Raw genomic sequence first — 15,748 nt, 5'->3', positions numbered from 1 at the left:
TTGCATTGAATCTATCTTTATCATTCCTGATAAAGCAGCGTTTATGAGCGTTGCGCTGCTTTGTGTACAGCCGTTACCATGGAAACCGCTGTTTCTGCCTCCTAAAGCTATACTTCGGCTAAAAATGTACACATTGAAATGTTATTTAACAACAGAAACTTGTTTAAACACATTGTTCATGACTCAAAATATGCATTATATCAGTTTTGAAAAGATTTTTTTTTAAAAACACCTTTTTAAAGCTTAATTTGTCAATGACCCTCATATTTGTTTGATTGCACTGTAAATTAAAAAATAATTCAGCTATTTTTAAATGCCAAGATCACCCTTTTATAATTATACAACATAAACCAGAAGTTAAAGGATTTTGATGAAGTGAATCACCTTTAAAAGCTGGGCTCGCCCAGAACAAATCAACTTGCTCTTCTTCCGCTGAAAGTCCTGGCTCTAGAGCAGCAAATAACACAAAACAAAACATTTCAATTGTGCACTCATCAAAACACAGTTGATGGAGATCATTTACTGCATTATATCAGTTTTGAAAAGATTTTTTTTTTAAAAACACCTTTTTAAAGCTTAATTTGTCAATGACCCTCATATTTGTTTGATTGCACTGTAAATTAAAAAATAATTCAGCTATTTTTAAATGCCAAGATCACCCTTTTATAATTATACAACATAAGCCAGAAGTTAAAGTGATGAAGTGTATCACCTTTAAAAGCTGGGCTCACCCAGAACAAATCAACTTCCTCTTCTTCCGCTGAAAGTCCTGGCTCTAGAGCAGCAAATAACACAAAACAAAACATTTCAATTGTGCACTCATCAAAACACAGTTGATGGAGATCATTTAATGTATAAATGATCATTTACTTGATTTACTAGTTTTGATTTACTTGATTTAATATATGCTCAGATATATGGAGATGGTACAATGCCAATGTGCTTACCTTTATCTTTTTTGGAAAGCTGTTCTAACGTTAGTTGTCCCTTCGTTGCCATCAGTTTTTTCTTGTTTTTGAAGTATACAAACAGCAGACTCAATGTGAATAGCATGGCTATTTTTTTTTTTTTCCAAGCTGAAAATTTTTTGCAATAAAGCAAACAAACTTAATGCAGATAGTCAAACAGTGTTCGCTATAGCAACTGTCAACATTCAAATTTTTCTCAGCTGTGATGATGTCACTAGTGATCTCACCTAGGCCTGTATCTATCTATAAATTACAGGAACGTCTGTCTGTGTGTCTGTGTGTGTGTCTGTATGTCTGTCTGTGTGTCTGTTAACCACATATCTCTCGAACCGTTAGTCCGATGGATTTCAAACTTGACAGGTGTCTCGCTACGGTCACGAGTAAGTGCAGTGCCAAGTTTGACGTTGTTTGGATGAGAAATACTAAAGATATCGTTAAATATATCATTTTTATAAGGTTGTGGTTTAAAAATAAACATTCTGACACTAGAGAGTTGTTTCGGTCAAAGAAGCCCCAAGAAGGTTGTGGTTTAAAAATAAACATTCTGACAATCTGTCAGCTACACTGTTTACTTCTGAATATTATAGTTTGGTTCCAAAACGTGATAAATCCATTTTGATTTATTTGAGTAAAAATGTGTTTTCTTTACCAAGAAACCAACAATTACTAAAAACACACACAAAAACTGATTTTGCACGGGCACTTTGCACTGCTCCCTGAATCGCGACGCGCTTATTCATTTGTGGATGTTAACTGAATCTGTAAGTCAGCTATGCTGTTTACTTCTGAATATTAAATTTCATTCTGGTGCGCTTAACGTTATCGCTACTGTGTAATAGTAGCCTATGCTATTCACCAACTAAACATATCATATTCAATGCGTTCACAGTCTCTTTCACGGGCATCATTTGTAGTGGCCTATACACAAACTGTTTACTCAAGCGCAGCGTTTTCTCAGAGTTCACTGTGTGCTTTCTACCATGCACAAAAAAAAATGTCACTGAACTTTTGCTGTGTAATTGTAACAATGAGCACTCAAACACACCAAACCAACAATTACTAAAAACACACACAAAAACTGATTTTGCACGGGCATTTTTTGCACTAGTCTATCTATAAATTACAGAAACGTCTGTATGTCCGTCTGTCTGTCTGTTATTCGCATATCTCTCAAACCGTTAGTCCGATGGATTTCAAACTTGACAGGTGTCTTGCCACGGGCACGAGTAAGTGCAGTGCCAAGTTTGACGTTGTTTGGATGAGAAATGCAAAAGATATCGTTAAATATATCGGTAAAAGAAGCCCTTAGACTCTAAGGCTTAGAGGATTGTGGTTTAAAAATAAACATTCTGGCATAAACACTCAGTCAGCTACACTGTTTACTTCTGAATATTATAGTTTGTTTCCAGAACGTGATAAATCCATTTTGATTCATTTGAGTAAAAATGTGTTTTCTTTACCAAGAAAGTGGCAAGATGAAAACCACTATTTTCTGTTTCAAACTTTCACATAGCATCTTTAGGTTATAATAACATAAAAAATTCAAATCCAGATTTTGATTTTCAATAAAACGGATTATTTTTCCCCAAAAATGCAATTGGTCCTGCTCGGTTTTCGTTGACTTTGAGTACAAGAATTGAAAGTTTTTTAAAAGATCCCCTGGGGTTAACGTGTCAGCGTGACAGAAGTTTGATGCTGTCGTGTGAGAACAAGCTACAGTCGGCATTTTTCCTCCTCCCGCGTGCCTCATCTTCTTAATCTCCTCACGTAAATGATTATATTTCGATGGCAATGAGCACTCAAACACACCAAACCAACAATTACTAAAAACACACACAAAAACTGATTTTGCCCGGGCACTTTGCACTGCTCCCTGAATCGATGCGCTTATTCATTTGTGGATGTTAACTGAATCATTTGTGGATGTTAACTGAATCAACTTAACAGGTGAAACTAATATATTATATAGAATCATTACATGCAAGGTGAGATACTTAAAGCCTTTATTTGTTATAATTTGGATGATTATGGCTTACAGTTTATGAAACCCACAAAATCAAAATCCCAGAAAATTAGAATATTACATGAAATCACACAGTAATTACACAGTGATACCATGGTCATTGAACCAGGTTTTGGTTCTTTTGGCAGTGTGGGCAGGTGCAAATCCTGCTGGAAAATGAAGGAAGCATGAAGTGCTCTGAAAATGTCCTGGTAGACGGCTGCGTTGACTCTGTATTTAATAAAGCACAGTGGACCAAAGTCCTCTTTTCTGATCAGAGCAAATTTTGCATCTCGTTTGGAAACCAAGGTCCCAGAGTCTGGAGGAAGAATGGAGAGGCACACAATCCAAGATGCTTGAAGTCCAGTGTGAAGTTTCCACAGTCTGTGTTGGTTTGGGGAGCCGTGTCATCGGCTGGTGTTGGTCCACTGTGCTGTCCACTCAACGCAGCCGTCTACCAGGACATTTCCAGAGCACTTCATGCTTCCTTCAGCAGACAAGCTTTATGGAGATGCTGACTTCATCTATCTATAAATTACAGGAACGTCTGTCTGTCTGTGTGTCTGTCTGTGTGTGTGTCCGTCTGTCTGTGTGTGTGTGTGTGTGTGTGTGTCTGTGTGTGTGTTATTCGCATATCTCTCGAACCGTTAGTCCGATGGATTTCAAATTCGACAGGTGTCTTGCTACGGGCGCGAGTAAGTGCAGTGCCAAGTTTGACGTTGTTTGGATGAGAAATGCAAAAGATATTGTTAAATATATCATTTTTAAAAGGTTGTGGTTTAAAAATAAACATTCTGGCATAAACACGTCAGCTACACTGTTTACTTCTGAATATTATAGTTTGGTTCCAAAACGTGATAAATCCATTTTGATTCATTTGAGTAAAAATGTGTTTTCTTTACCAAGAAAGTGGCAAGATGAAAACCACTATTTTCTGTTTCAAACTTTCACATAGCATCTTTAGGTTATAATATCATAAAAAATTCAAATCCAGATTTGGATTTTCAAAGATTTATTATAAAAACTGATTATTTTCCCCCAAAAATGCAATAAATTCATGACACTTTTTTCTTCAAAATGCTATCATATTAAAACTGTTGAAATCAGCCATCACTAAGAAATATTTCCTGAACTTTTTTGACGGCGATCAGCTCACAAAAACTGATTTTGCACGGGCACTTTGCACTGCTCCCTGAATCGACACGCTTATTCATTTGTGGATGTAAACTGAATCTATATGTCAGCTATGCTGTTTACTTCTGAATATTATATTTCATTCTGGTGCGCTTAACGTTATCGCTACTGTGTAATAGTAGCCTATGCTATTCACCAACTAAACATATCCTATTCAATGCGTTCACAGTCTCTTTCACAGGCATCATTTGTAGTAGCCTTTTCACAAACTGTTTCCTCAAGCATAGCGTTTTCTCGGAGTTCACTGTGTGCTTTCTACCATGCACAAATAAAAATGTCACTGAACTTTTGCTGTGTAATTGTAACAATGAGCACTCAATCACACCAAACCAACAATTACTAAAAACACACGCAAAAACTGATTTTGCACGGATATTTTGCACTAGTTTGGTTAAATTCCAATGTAGAATGTGGTCTGTTATTTCTTGATAACAGACCGTTGCCATGAAAAACAGAGCGTTGCTATGGACACAACCGTAGAGACGGAACGGACTATTTTCTTTAGCGGAAGCAATACAATCGTTTTTAAATCAATAAACTCCTTTTTAAATCAATATTTTGTGTCAAATTATTGATTTATTTGGTAGGTAGCCATGTAATAAGCGGGATAATGTATAGGGAGGTGGTTGTTATAGCGAATAACAACCCCTTCAGGTTGTCCCGTTCAGCCTGTCGGGGTTGTTATTCGCTATAACAACCGCCTCCCTATACATTATCCCTTACATATGTATGTATATATATATATATATATATATATATATATATATATATATCTTAGTAAAACTTTTTATATTAATAAAATATTATGATTATTATGTATCTTATTTTTTAATATAAAAAGTTTGGTGCTGAAAAATACAATTTGCGAAAATTAATTAAATAAATAATTACAATAAAAACATTTAGATACAAGCACTGCTAATTTATATAAATATTATATTTATAATCCCTTTCATGGATTTCTTCAGCATCCGTGAAGAAATTATTTTTACATGAAAAGAACGCTTAAATAGGTCACTTTGATTTTGAAAGATGAGTTTTAAGGGATCAAATTATTGACTGCAGGGGGACTTAGCTACAACACTGAATAAAATTGGGCTCCAGGTTAAATACATTTGTCAACTATTGTGTAACTTTCATTGTCAGAGAACAGCAGTTATAGGTCAGTATCGCTGAATATCAGGGAGTTCTTGAATGAGAGATGAATTATAGATTCTTGGCATGAGGACAGAGGACTCATCCAGAACCAGTGATGAATATGGACCGATATGGACACGCTCAGTGAAGCACTTTTAATGGCTCCAGGGAAGGAATGCTGGCGTTCGTCAGCTTGGTTTGGAAAACTACTGTTCCCTCAGAACACGTCTCGACTTTCCCACACTTTGTTGAAGGATCTAGACAGACATGACTGATGGGATGGAGTGAAATTACATACAAAGATGTGCTGGTTCATAAAAATGAAAATACAGTCTTTTGCTTGCATCTAATTTGCTGTCATTATATTATATAATTTATATCAGCAACAAACCATATGATTATCACAGTATATAATACTTCTCAGACAATACAAATTGCTCTTCATCAAATGTGTGTGAATCAAGGTAACCATGGTAAAGATGAGGTCAGATATGTCGAAGAAAGTAAAAGAAGGTGTAATGACATTCCCAGCTATTGTGTTTCTCCTCAGGTAGACCCGTTCTTCATCAGCCTAGCGTTGTTTGATCTGTCCAAAGGCTGTAAGATCTCTGCAGACTTCCATGTTGACCTCAACCCACCTTGCGTGAGGGAAATGATTCAAGACGGCTCTCCTGGAACACCAGAACCAGGAGGAGGAGACGCAAATGAAACAGTCAGGGTGAACAGACACGGCCTACCGGTTATCCAGAGGGTCGCAGAGTCTCTCCTACGCTTCCCCACTCAGGTAAAAGACACTCATGATAATGGTGATGGCTTTCTAGAGATGTTTAATTAAAAGTCCCTTTTGATAATCCTTTGCTAAATGAAAATGCTGTTCTTCTAATACCATAGTGATAAAATTATCTTATATAAAGACTTTTTAAAATCTATTTATCTATTATTATATTATATTATATTTAGTGCTGTCAAAAGTAACGCGCTAACGCATGCGATACATTTTTTTCAGATTAGCATGGTAAAAATATTTAACGCAATTAACGTTGCATCCGTTTTTTTTCCTTCATCCTTTGGCTAGTGTTACAGTATATGATCACGCTCTTATTCATGCAAATACTTTTAAACCATTCAAGCGCGATAAGACACAAGAGAACGCTGTGTGTTACTACTGGTGCATGTGTCTATGTGACACACACACACTCGTGCACACAGAAAGCTGCTTCAGACAGTGCTTGAACGGACAAAAACACACAAAATTATGCCGTTTTGTCGAGTATCCTCGTAAGCTGAGTGTTTAAATGAGTTCAGTGAAGTCTTAAAGGGATACTCCACTTTTTTTGGAAATATGCTCATTTTACAACTCCCCCAGAGTTAAACAGTTGAGTTTTACCGTTTTCGAATCCATTCAGCCGAACTCCGGGTCTGGCGGTACCACTTTTAGCATAGCTTAGCATAGATCACTGAATCGGACAAGACCATTAGCATCTCTCTCAAAAAAATGAAAAATGTTTCAATATTTTTCCTATTTAAAACTTGACTCTTCTGTAGTTACATCGTGTACTAAGACCGACTGAAAATGTAAAGTTGTGATTTTCTAGGCTGATATGGCTAGGAACTATACTCTCATTCCTGCGTAATAATCAAGAAACTTTGCTGCCGTACCATGAGTCCAGCAGCCGTAATGATATGACGCAGTGCCTGAAATAGTCCCCAGCTCAGTAACTTCCAACGTGACCGGGACTAAGTTTGTCTAACCTATTAGACCTATTTCAGGCGCTGCGTCATATCATTACGCCTGCTGGACTGCCTTTAAGACTTCACTGAACACATAAAGAGTTGTGAGAAGATAGGATGCGTGTCAGATCCACGTCATGTGCGGACAGCAGCCTAATAAACCTGTTGCTGTCTGTCATGAAGGATAATCAAAGAACAAAAGAAAAAGAGAAATTCACTCAGTTCTCTGAATAACGTTTGTAGCTTTAATAAGGATTCATCTATCGGTCTATTTAATGTGCATCACTGTGAAGTGTTTGTTAACTTTACTCAATTTCTGTATATATCCAACCTGTTAGACCTACCTGAAAATCTTACAGCACTGTTTACAAGGTTACATCGGTCAAAAAGTAAAAAAAAAAAAATCCTTTTTGTGCATTTTGACAGGGCAAGTCAAAATCTGAACTGGTCTGACTGGGCCAATGGCAAAATCTGAGCTCTGAGAAATTGAAGGGCACTGCTAAATGTGACATTTATTATAACGGGCTTATGTGAAGATTGTTTTAAGTTCACTTAAATTCACTTAAAAAAAAAGAAAAAAAAAAAAAAAAAAAAAAGGCTGGGCCTCCCCCTCTACATTTGTTAGATTTTACAACCTGGAAGTTCCCGCCTTGCAGGCGAAAGTTTTATCAGCCTAAGTCTCGCGTAGACCGGCCCACTATCAGTGCGCGGGCTACATGGTTGATTTAGCTCTACTGGTTGAGCTGCACTATGCAGGGAATTGTCAGTTCGGACCGGCTGTGCCACTCTGTGCTCCCTAGTATGTGCTTGTGTACACGCTAGCCTCCCTAGTATGTGCTTGTGTACACGCTAGAAGGCGCTAGCCTTCTATTGGCCGCCCGGCTCCCTGCTATCACGTTCCCTGGGCTCTCCCTGGGATTCATTCAGTGGATGCTGGGCGCGCACGGCGTTGACAAGGGTGTTCCCGCAGCGTAAGCTACTTACGCAATACGAGAGAGCCTCTCGTAAGAGAACGTAATCGGTTACCAAACGTAACCTCTGTTCTCTCTAGAAGAGGGAACGAGTATTGCGTAACCCGCCGTGCTCGCGCCACGAGCTCACTCGCTTCAGCGACAGAAACCAGTGAAGCAGCCTCTGAGCCTCGCTTATATACGCTAAGCCACACCCCTTTTCGCGGGCTGTGACGCATGAAGCGCGCTCATTGGACGTGACGTCACGCCAAGGGCTCAGCGATAGGCTGCTGCAGTTGCCGCAGGGCAGCCAATGGGCACGCTAGTCAGCCTGCCCTAGATCTGCATGCTGCCGCACTGCGTTGACAAGATTATTCAAAATTAAGGATAATTTTTGGCTTCAGTATCTCGAGAAAGAAGACTTTCCCGCAGCGTAAGCTACTTACGCAATACGAGAGAACCTCTCGTAAGAGAACTTAACCCCCTGAGGTCGACGGTATCGCCGGCGATACCAGCTCGCTTTTTTTTTATCAGTGTAAAAGAAACTCATAAATACTTTGTTGACTTTGATTTTCCATAGGAGTTTCATACATCAATCGATTCTGTTAAATGTGTATTATTTTTGTGTATACTCACAATAAAAACAAAGTGTTGTGCTTTTCGCCAAATAAAGAAAAATAAACATGAAGCGAGTTCTGCCTTCTCTCTGTCCGTGTAGTCCATTCTGAAACGCGTCCGAAAATGAATCATAACTCAGCGAATACTTCTCACACAGGCACGTGAGATATGTCTTTATGAAGCTTGAAATCTCTTCTTTTAAATGAAGTAATTTATTTAAAAAACAAATGTTTTTAACTCATGTAATCCCCTTGAAAGCAAGGAGATGTACCGTTTTTCCTTCTCCCTTCATTATCTCTAAATGAGCTGCAGCCGCCCCGCCCCCCGCGCGATTCACATGTAAATAGTTTACCTGATCTAGTATGCATCGCATACGCCCCCCGATCAATGCCATAAAAACACAGTTTGTTCATCAGACTTACTGATAGTTCATCGCGTTTTGAGTATGACACGCTTCTCCGGTAATAAATTCTGGACAGCGAGGAAGAATGCACCTTTTCCTCAGAGGACGAACGGCAGTATTTTGAAGAGCGAATTCCGCCGAGAACACAATTTCGGAGTAAGTTTTACTTAAAAGTCTTTTTTCTTTTATTTTTCGTGTTCGCATTTATGAGGAAAAAACAATATTACGTGACAGTTCTCCATTATGGACGCGAGCGCTCTAAAAAAAGCACTAAAAAGACTTTCAAACTTTCACAGAGACCTCAAAACAGAAAGTACAAATCCTTTCTTTAAAACGAATTTAGTTTTGTATCAATTGTATCTTAATTTTAATAATTTTTTCATTAACAAATTTCCTGGATTTAAAGTAAATATAGGCTAGCAATCACAACATAAGGTGCTTGAACTGGAGATCATCATGAACCAGACCGTAGCCTACTCGCCTCACATGTCTAAAAAATGTGAAATATATTTACAGAAAGCTGGTTCTAAACAAAACCATCCAAAAACACTAGCCTACTGCGAAGATCGCGAGTCAATAGCCTATCGTCAACTTCATCTTTGCCAGAAGTTAAATTTAAATCGCGTGTGTGAATGAATGATGATGTTTTAGCAAACTGTATTGCTACTGAGATGAGTAAAAATCGACTGAAATATGAATACATAGATAAAATGTAGGCCTATAATCTTTTTTTTTTTACAAAGAAAGAGTAGGCTACACTTGAAATATTGTTGAAATTGTAATTATTGTTGTAATTGTAACCTTTTTAATAAAATAGCAAAACATATTTACAAGATAGATGTAAGCAAAATCTTAAATGGTCAATATAAGTCTTCTAAATATATCTTTTGTCCTTGTATTGTGGCTCAGTCAGTTTCACACCTGAATGAATGGCTAATTATGCAGAGTCATTATGCAGAGTGGGTGGGACATTGTAATCTAAGGTGTAAACTACTCCTCCCCCTCGCATATTGGCTTTCCAAGCAAAACCTGTTTTACATCAATTTAAATCAATGTATGGTTTTATGTGAACGATAAAGCAAGACTATTTTCACATAATTTTGAAGAAAAAACACTAGGCGAGGACATCCATTAGTCAAAAGTCTTATTGACACATATTTACTATGTGTTTTGTGGCCTTATTTCAGAAATTTTATTTTTTTCAATAACCATGCATAAACATTAGGGGTGGGAATCTCTAGGCACCTCACGATTCGATTCGATTACGATTCAGAGGGTAACGATTATCGATTATTAACGATTTTTTTTTTTTTTTTTACTTGGTACTTTTAAAGCAAAGTATTTATGATGACCCATAACGAACTTACTTGCATCTTCCTATATTAATTTTATTAATAAAACAAATGGAAGTGATTTGAACATTGCAAAGAACCAACAGGAAAATAAATGTGTGCCTGTACTAGCAGCGTACTTGTAGTAAATTAATACAAACTTCAGCATATTCTGAATCTCTAGCATTTAATAATAGACTTCTAACCAACATCCTCTTGTTATTTCCAATGAGCAATATAATCCTTCAGACAAAAAAAACATTTTGCTGTAGCAAAATCACAAACAGTTTTTGTTCAAAAATATAGAATTATGTACCAGCAGCTCTCATATAATGCTTGTGGACTTACGCATATTCTGAATAATTAGTAACATACAAAGCCGCTCTTATACACAACTAAATAATAAAGAGTTATGACTTGAAATGTTTGCTGTATACCACAATCAAAAACAGCAAATACAAAAAAAGTGAATGAACATCTGCAGAGAGCACAGTTAAAATTTAACTTTTTGTGACTGGCATTGCACATATTGCAGGGCAGTATTCACCTTATTCCGGAAGTAGCACTGGGTGGCGCCATCCGCGTAATCTCACTTCCTGGTTTAGCTACTTAGCGCTTTGTTTGCCCTGGTCCAATCTGTTATCTGTCTTGATATAAGTCGATAGACTATAATATTATAGCCAAATGCGTTGGCCTATGGTTATTAACAACTGCTGCAACGTACTAAAGTACATTTCACTTGAAGCTTTTGAAACAATGCCACAATCAAATTATTTAATAGCTGTGTCTTTCTAATAGCTATTACTTAGTTATGAAGATGTGCACAAACACTACTACATGTAAAGTTTGAAACATTATTACACCAGTTTGTTTGCTTAATCACCAAATACATTTGCCAACAGATGAGAAAAAAATAGCCACGAACTGGTGTAGAAAGAAAGTAGAGCCTCAACTAGATGAACAAGAGGGTAACGTTAGCTTAGCTAACTGCTAGCTGCAATTTCTTATGGTTTAATCTCTAACACAAGTAATGGCTGTAAAATAAATCCAGCGACTGAATTCTAGAGGACCATAGCTTTCAAACAAGGTATAGCATGTGTATGTGTCCTGTAGTGAGACCATTACAACATTAGATGTTTGTGGCTAATGTAGGCTAAACACTACACATCGGCCGGGCTGCGATCAGACAGGCAGACGGGTCATATAAACACCTAAAAGTCGTTTAAAAATTACCCCGAGAAACAGTGCATTGCTGTCCTGTTGGTACACACGTACATAGCACATTTGGCACAAATCAGCTTATCTTATGTGACATTTTATCAATGAGACTTCTCTGCAGTTCTCCTCGAAATTGAATGAGGGTCCGCTAAACCGGAAGTTGGTTTACAACGGAAGTACTGGACAGAAGTAAAAGTGGGCGGGGCGGAATAAGGTGAATAAAGTAGGCTACGTATAACAGATCGATTTACAGTATATTGATGAGAAAACTAAATACTGAAGGCAGCTCTCATACAAAAAATACTAAATAGGTAACAATGAAATTGCCAATTTTCCATACGTTAGCTTTTAACGAAGAGGGTGCCGTTCGAATTTGGCGCTCAGCCATCATGAGTCTGTTATGTGCGCGAGTCTGTTATGTGCGCGCCACAGACTGCACGCGCACTGCACGTCCGCTTAGAGTTCCGCCTTTTGCGTTCCGTCAATATTACGTTATTAGAAAAAAAAAAAAAAAAAAACATTTTTAGAGAATCGATTTTTTGACATTTGTGAATCGATTCAGAATCGTCCACGTCCGCATCGCGATGCATCTAAGAATCGATTTTTTCTCCCACCCCTAATAAACATTATTCTCTCAAAAATGAAAACATGTACATACACATGGCTCACATATTATGGTAGCCCTGTTTGTGCTTTATAGAGTGAATTTACACCTTTGCCATTAATATGTTTATAAGCAACTGAAAAAAGCACAAATGTCAGGGCATGTCAGAACATCTCAAGGGCCCCAAAAACAGCCCAGACCCCAGAGGGTTAACTTACCCTGCCATGCAATTGCAATGAGCTGTAATGACTTCTCCGCTTTCTTTCGCAATGATCCACATCTTTAGTGGTGTTTCGGCGGACCTTTGAGAGTGGTTAACCTAATAGCGTAAAGTAAACAACCGTAAAAGAAACGTCGAGAAGCGCCGCAGTGTTGAATGGTTGAGGTTAAACATTATAGTCGGGGAGCCAAAGTCTCAAAAATGGGTTGAACCTGACATGGTCTGCCATACTTTTTATTTGTGTTTTTTCTGTTAACTTTGACCCTAAGAACCAATAATTGGAGGGTCTGCTCTGCCGGAAATATCGTGAAAAAAAATTGTGACCATTTTAGTGTATGCACCCTTTATTTTTTATCAGAAAAATGTGAAAAATTATTTTTTTCCTCAAATCCTCAGTGGGTTTGGTAGGCTGTCAATAAATGCATTCCAGATACACAGAACACATGTGCTGACAACATCCACTGAAAAAATAACTCTTAAAACACATTTCTACATGATTTTGTATCAATTTAATGCAAAAAAAATAGGCGTTTTCTCACTTTTTTCCAATATTTTCATCTTTACTTCATTGGCAATCAACTATTCCCCCAAGTTATGACATCAGTCAATACGTCATTCTTTTCACCAAACAGTATACTCATTCCACAGAAAAAATCATAAAAATCCAATCAAAATCAATGGATCGTTGATGATTTCACTAATAGTTTATCAACAGGCTCAGAACCTCAATAGAATTGTAGGCTACTCTCAAAATTCCGAAAGACATACACTGTATAGTCCATGAGCCCGGGGGGGTTGATCGGTATCATCGGGGGGAAAATGCTATCATTGTTTTTTGGCAAGGTATACACCCCTAGTATTAGAAAAATCACTATAGCAGTGCAGGGGTGGTAGCGAAATCACTTTTTTCAGCTCATGAAGTTACTAACCCCCTAAGATAAATTCCGTTTTTGAAATCTGGTGTATATCTGGTTTAGGCTCATGCTAGGGATATTGTCAATATTCTATAATATGTTGCTTGGTATCGTTGATTTTGGTTGGATTTTTATGATTTTTTCTGTGGAATGAGTATACAGTCGTGGCCAAAAGTTTTGAGAATTACATAAATATTGGAAATTGGAAAAGTTGCTGCTTAAGTTTTTATAATAGCAATTTGCATATACTCCAGAATGTAGAATACAAGTAGAATATTGTGGCTACTAAGATTGCACCTAAATCAACAATTTATAGGATTATCAAGAACTTCAAGGAAAGAGGTTCAATTCTTGTTAAGAAGGCTTCAGGGCGTCCAAGAAAGTCCAGCAAGCGCCAGGATCGTCTCCTAAAGAGGATTCAGCTGCGGGATCGGAGTGCCACCAGTGCAGAGCTTGCTCAGGAATGGCAGCAGGCAGGTGTGAGCGCATCTGCACGCACAGTGAGGCGAAGACTTTTGGAAGATGGCCTGGTGTCAAGAAGGGCAGCAAAGAAGCCACTTCTCTCCAAAAAAAACATCAGGGACAGATTGATCTTCTGCAGAAAGTATGGTGAATGGACTGCTGAGGACTGGGGCAAAGTCATATTCTCCGATGAAGCCTGTTTCCGATTGTTTGGGGCATCTGGAAAAAGGCTTGTCCGGAGAAGAAAAGGTGAGCGCTACCATCAGTCCTGTGTCATGCCAACAGTAAAGCATCCTGAGACCATTCATGTGTGGGGTTGCTTCTCATCCAAGGGAGTGGGCTCACTTACAATTTTGCCCAAAAACACAGCCATGAATAAAGAATGGTACCAAAACACCCTCCAACAGCATCTTCTTCCAACAATCCAACAACAGTTTGGTGAAGAACAATGCATTTTCCAGCACGATGGAGCACCGTGCCATAAGGCAAAAGTGATAACTAAGTGGCTCGAGGACCAAAACGTTGAAATTTTGGGTCCATGGCCTGGAAACGCCCCAGATCTTAATCCCATTGAGAACTTGTGGTCAATCCTCAAGAGGCGGGTGGACAAACAAAAACCCACTAATTCTGACAAACTCCAAGAAGTGATTATGAAAGAATGGGTTGCTATCAGTCAGGATTTGGCCCAGAAGTTGATTGAGAGCATGCCCAGTCGAATTGCAGAGGTCCTGAAAAAGAAGGGCCAACACTGCAAATACTGACTCTTTGCATAAATGTCATGTAATTGTCAATAAAAGCCTTTGAAACGTATAAAGTGCTTGTAATTATATTTCAGTACATCACAGAAACAACTGAAAAAAAGATCAAAGTATTTTAGCAGCAAACTTTGTGAAAACTAATATTTGTGTCATTCTCAAAACTTTTGGCCACGACTGTACTGTTTGGTGAAAAGAATGACATATTGACTGATGTCATAACTTGGTAAATGGGGGAAAACTTGGGGGAATAGTTGATTGCCAATGAAGTAAAGATGAAAATATAGGAAAAAAGTGAGAAAACGCCTAATTTTTTTGCATTAAATTGATATAAAATCATGTAGAAAAGTGTTTTAAGAGTTATTTTTTCAGTGGATGTTGTCAGCACATGTGTTCTGTGTATCTGGAATGCATTTATTGACAGCCTACCAAACCCACTGAGGATTTGAGGAAAAAAATCATTTTTCACATTTTTCTGATAAAAAATAAAGGGTGCATACACTAAAATGGGCAAAAAAAATTTCGCGATATTTCCGGCAGAGCTGACCCTCCAATTATTGGTTCTTAGGGTCAAAGTTAACAGAAAAAACACAAATAAAAAGTATGGCAGACCATGTCAGGTTCAACCCATTTTATTGAGCTTTTGAGACTTTGGCTCCCCGACTATTACGGACAAAAAAGACATGTCACTCACCCGGGCGAAAACCAAACGACAGTCATTGTGGAGCATCTTGGTACCGAGATCGTGGACCCAACCACTTACAAAAAAGTTGTATGCCTCCATACTTTTGTATGCTTTCATTTGTTGTCTTGAGTAGAAGGATGTCTGTAGTACAAGGTAGTTGCTGATATCTACCGCCTCGATGGCAGGCAAATCTTTCAATCCAGTTGAAAAATCGCTCCTCTTCATAGCGTACGGATCACGTCCAACATATTTTTCGATTTTTTGTTTATATCTTTCTCTTGTAATTGCGTCTAAAGTAGCACAGTACGGACTTTCCTCCATCTCGTCCATTCCGCTCTTCACTTCCTGCCCTCCATCTGAATTTCGCGCGTCATCACAATCACGTGACTGCAAACCACCAACGGTATTTGCTGGACAGAGTCTAATGATGTCATCAGCTGGAGAGCCTCAAAGGAGCCATTCACCAAAAATTTTATTGATGATGCACATCCGTTACAGAGACATTGATATTCTGAAACACAGTTGTACTAATAAACTTACAATTTTAAGAATATAA

The 15,748-nt window shown here is 38.0% G+C and overlaps 1 protein-coding gene across 1 annotated transcript in view; it reads left to right on the top strand.

The window, feature by feature from the left end:
- The window catches only part of LOC307167288 (uncharacterized protein), a gene marked incomplete at its 3' end in the record, with an annotated part of 35,645 nt that extends 21,132 nt beyond the window's left edge, over positions 1–14,513 (top strand). Inside the window, exons 9-10 of the mRNA XM_079886272.1 lie at positions 5,852–6,085; positions 13,653–14,513. Coding sequence (XP_079742398.1) covers positions 5,852–6,085; positions 13,653–14,513 — 1,095 coding nt within the window. The remainder of the gene's footprint in view (positions 1–5,851; positions 6,086–13,652) is intronic.
- Between the last annotated feature and the right edge of the window lie 1,235 nt (positions 14,514–15,748).

This window comes from Squalius cephalus (genome assembly GCF_949319135.1).
Source record: "Squalius cephalus genome assembly, chromosome: 11".
NCBI classification, from domain to species: Eukaryota; Metazoa; Chordata; class Actinopteri; order Cypriniformes; family Leuciscidae; genus Squalius; species Squalius cephalus.
Note: the sequence above shows the minus strand (reverse complement) of the source record. Positions and strands in the feature narration are given on the sequence as shown.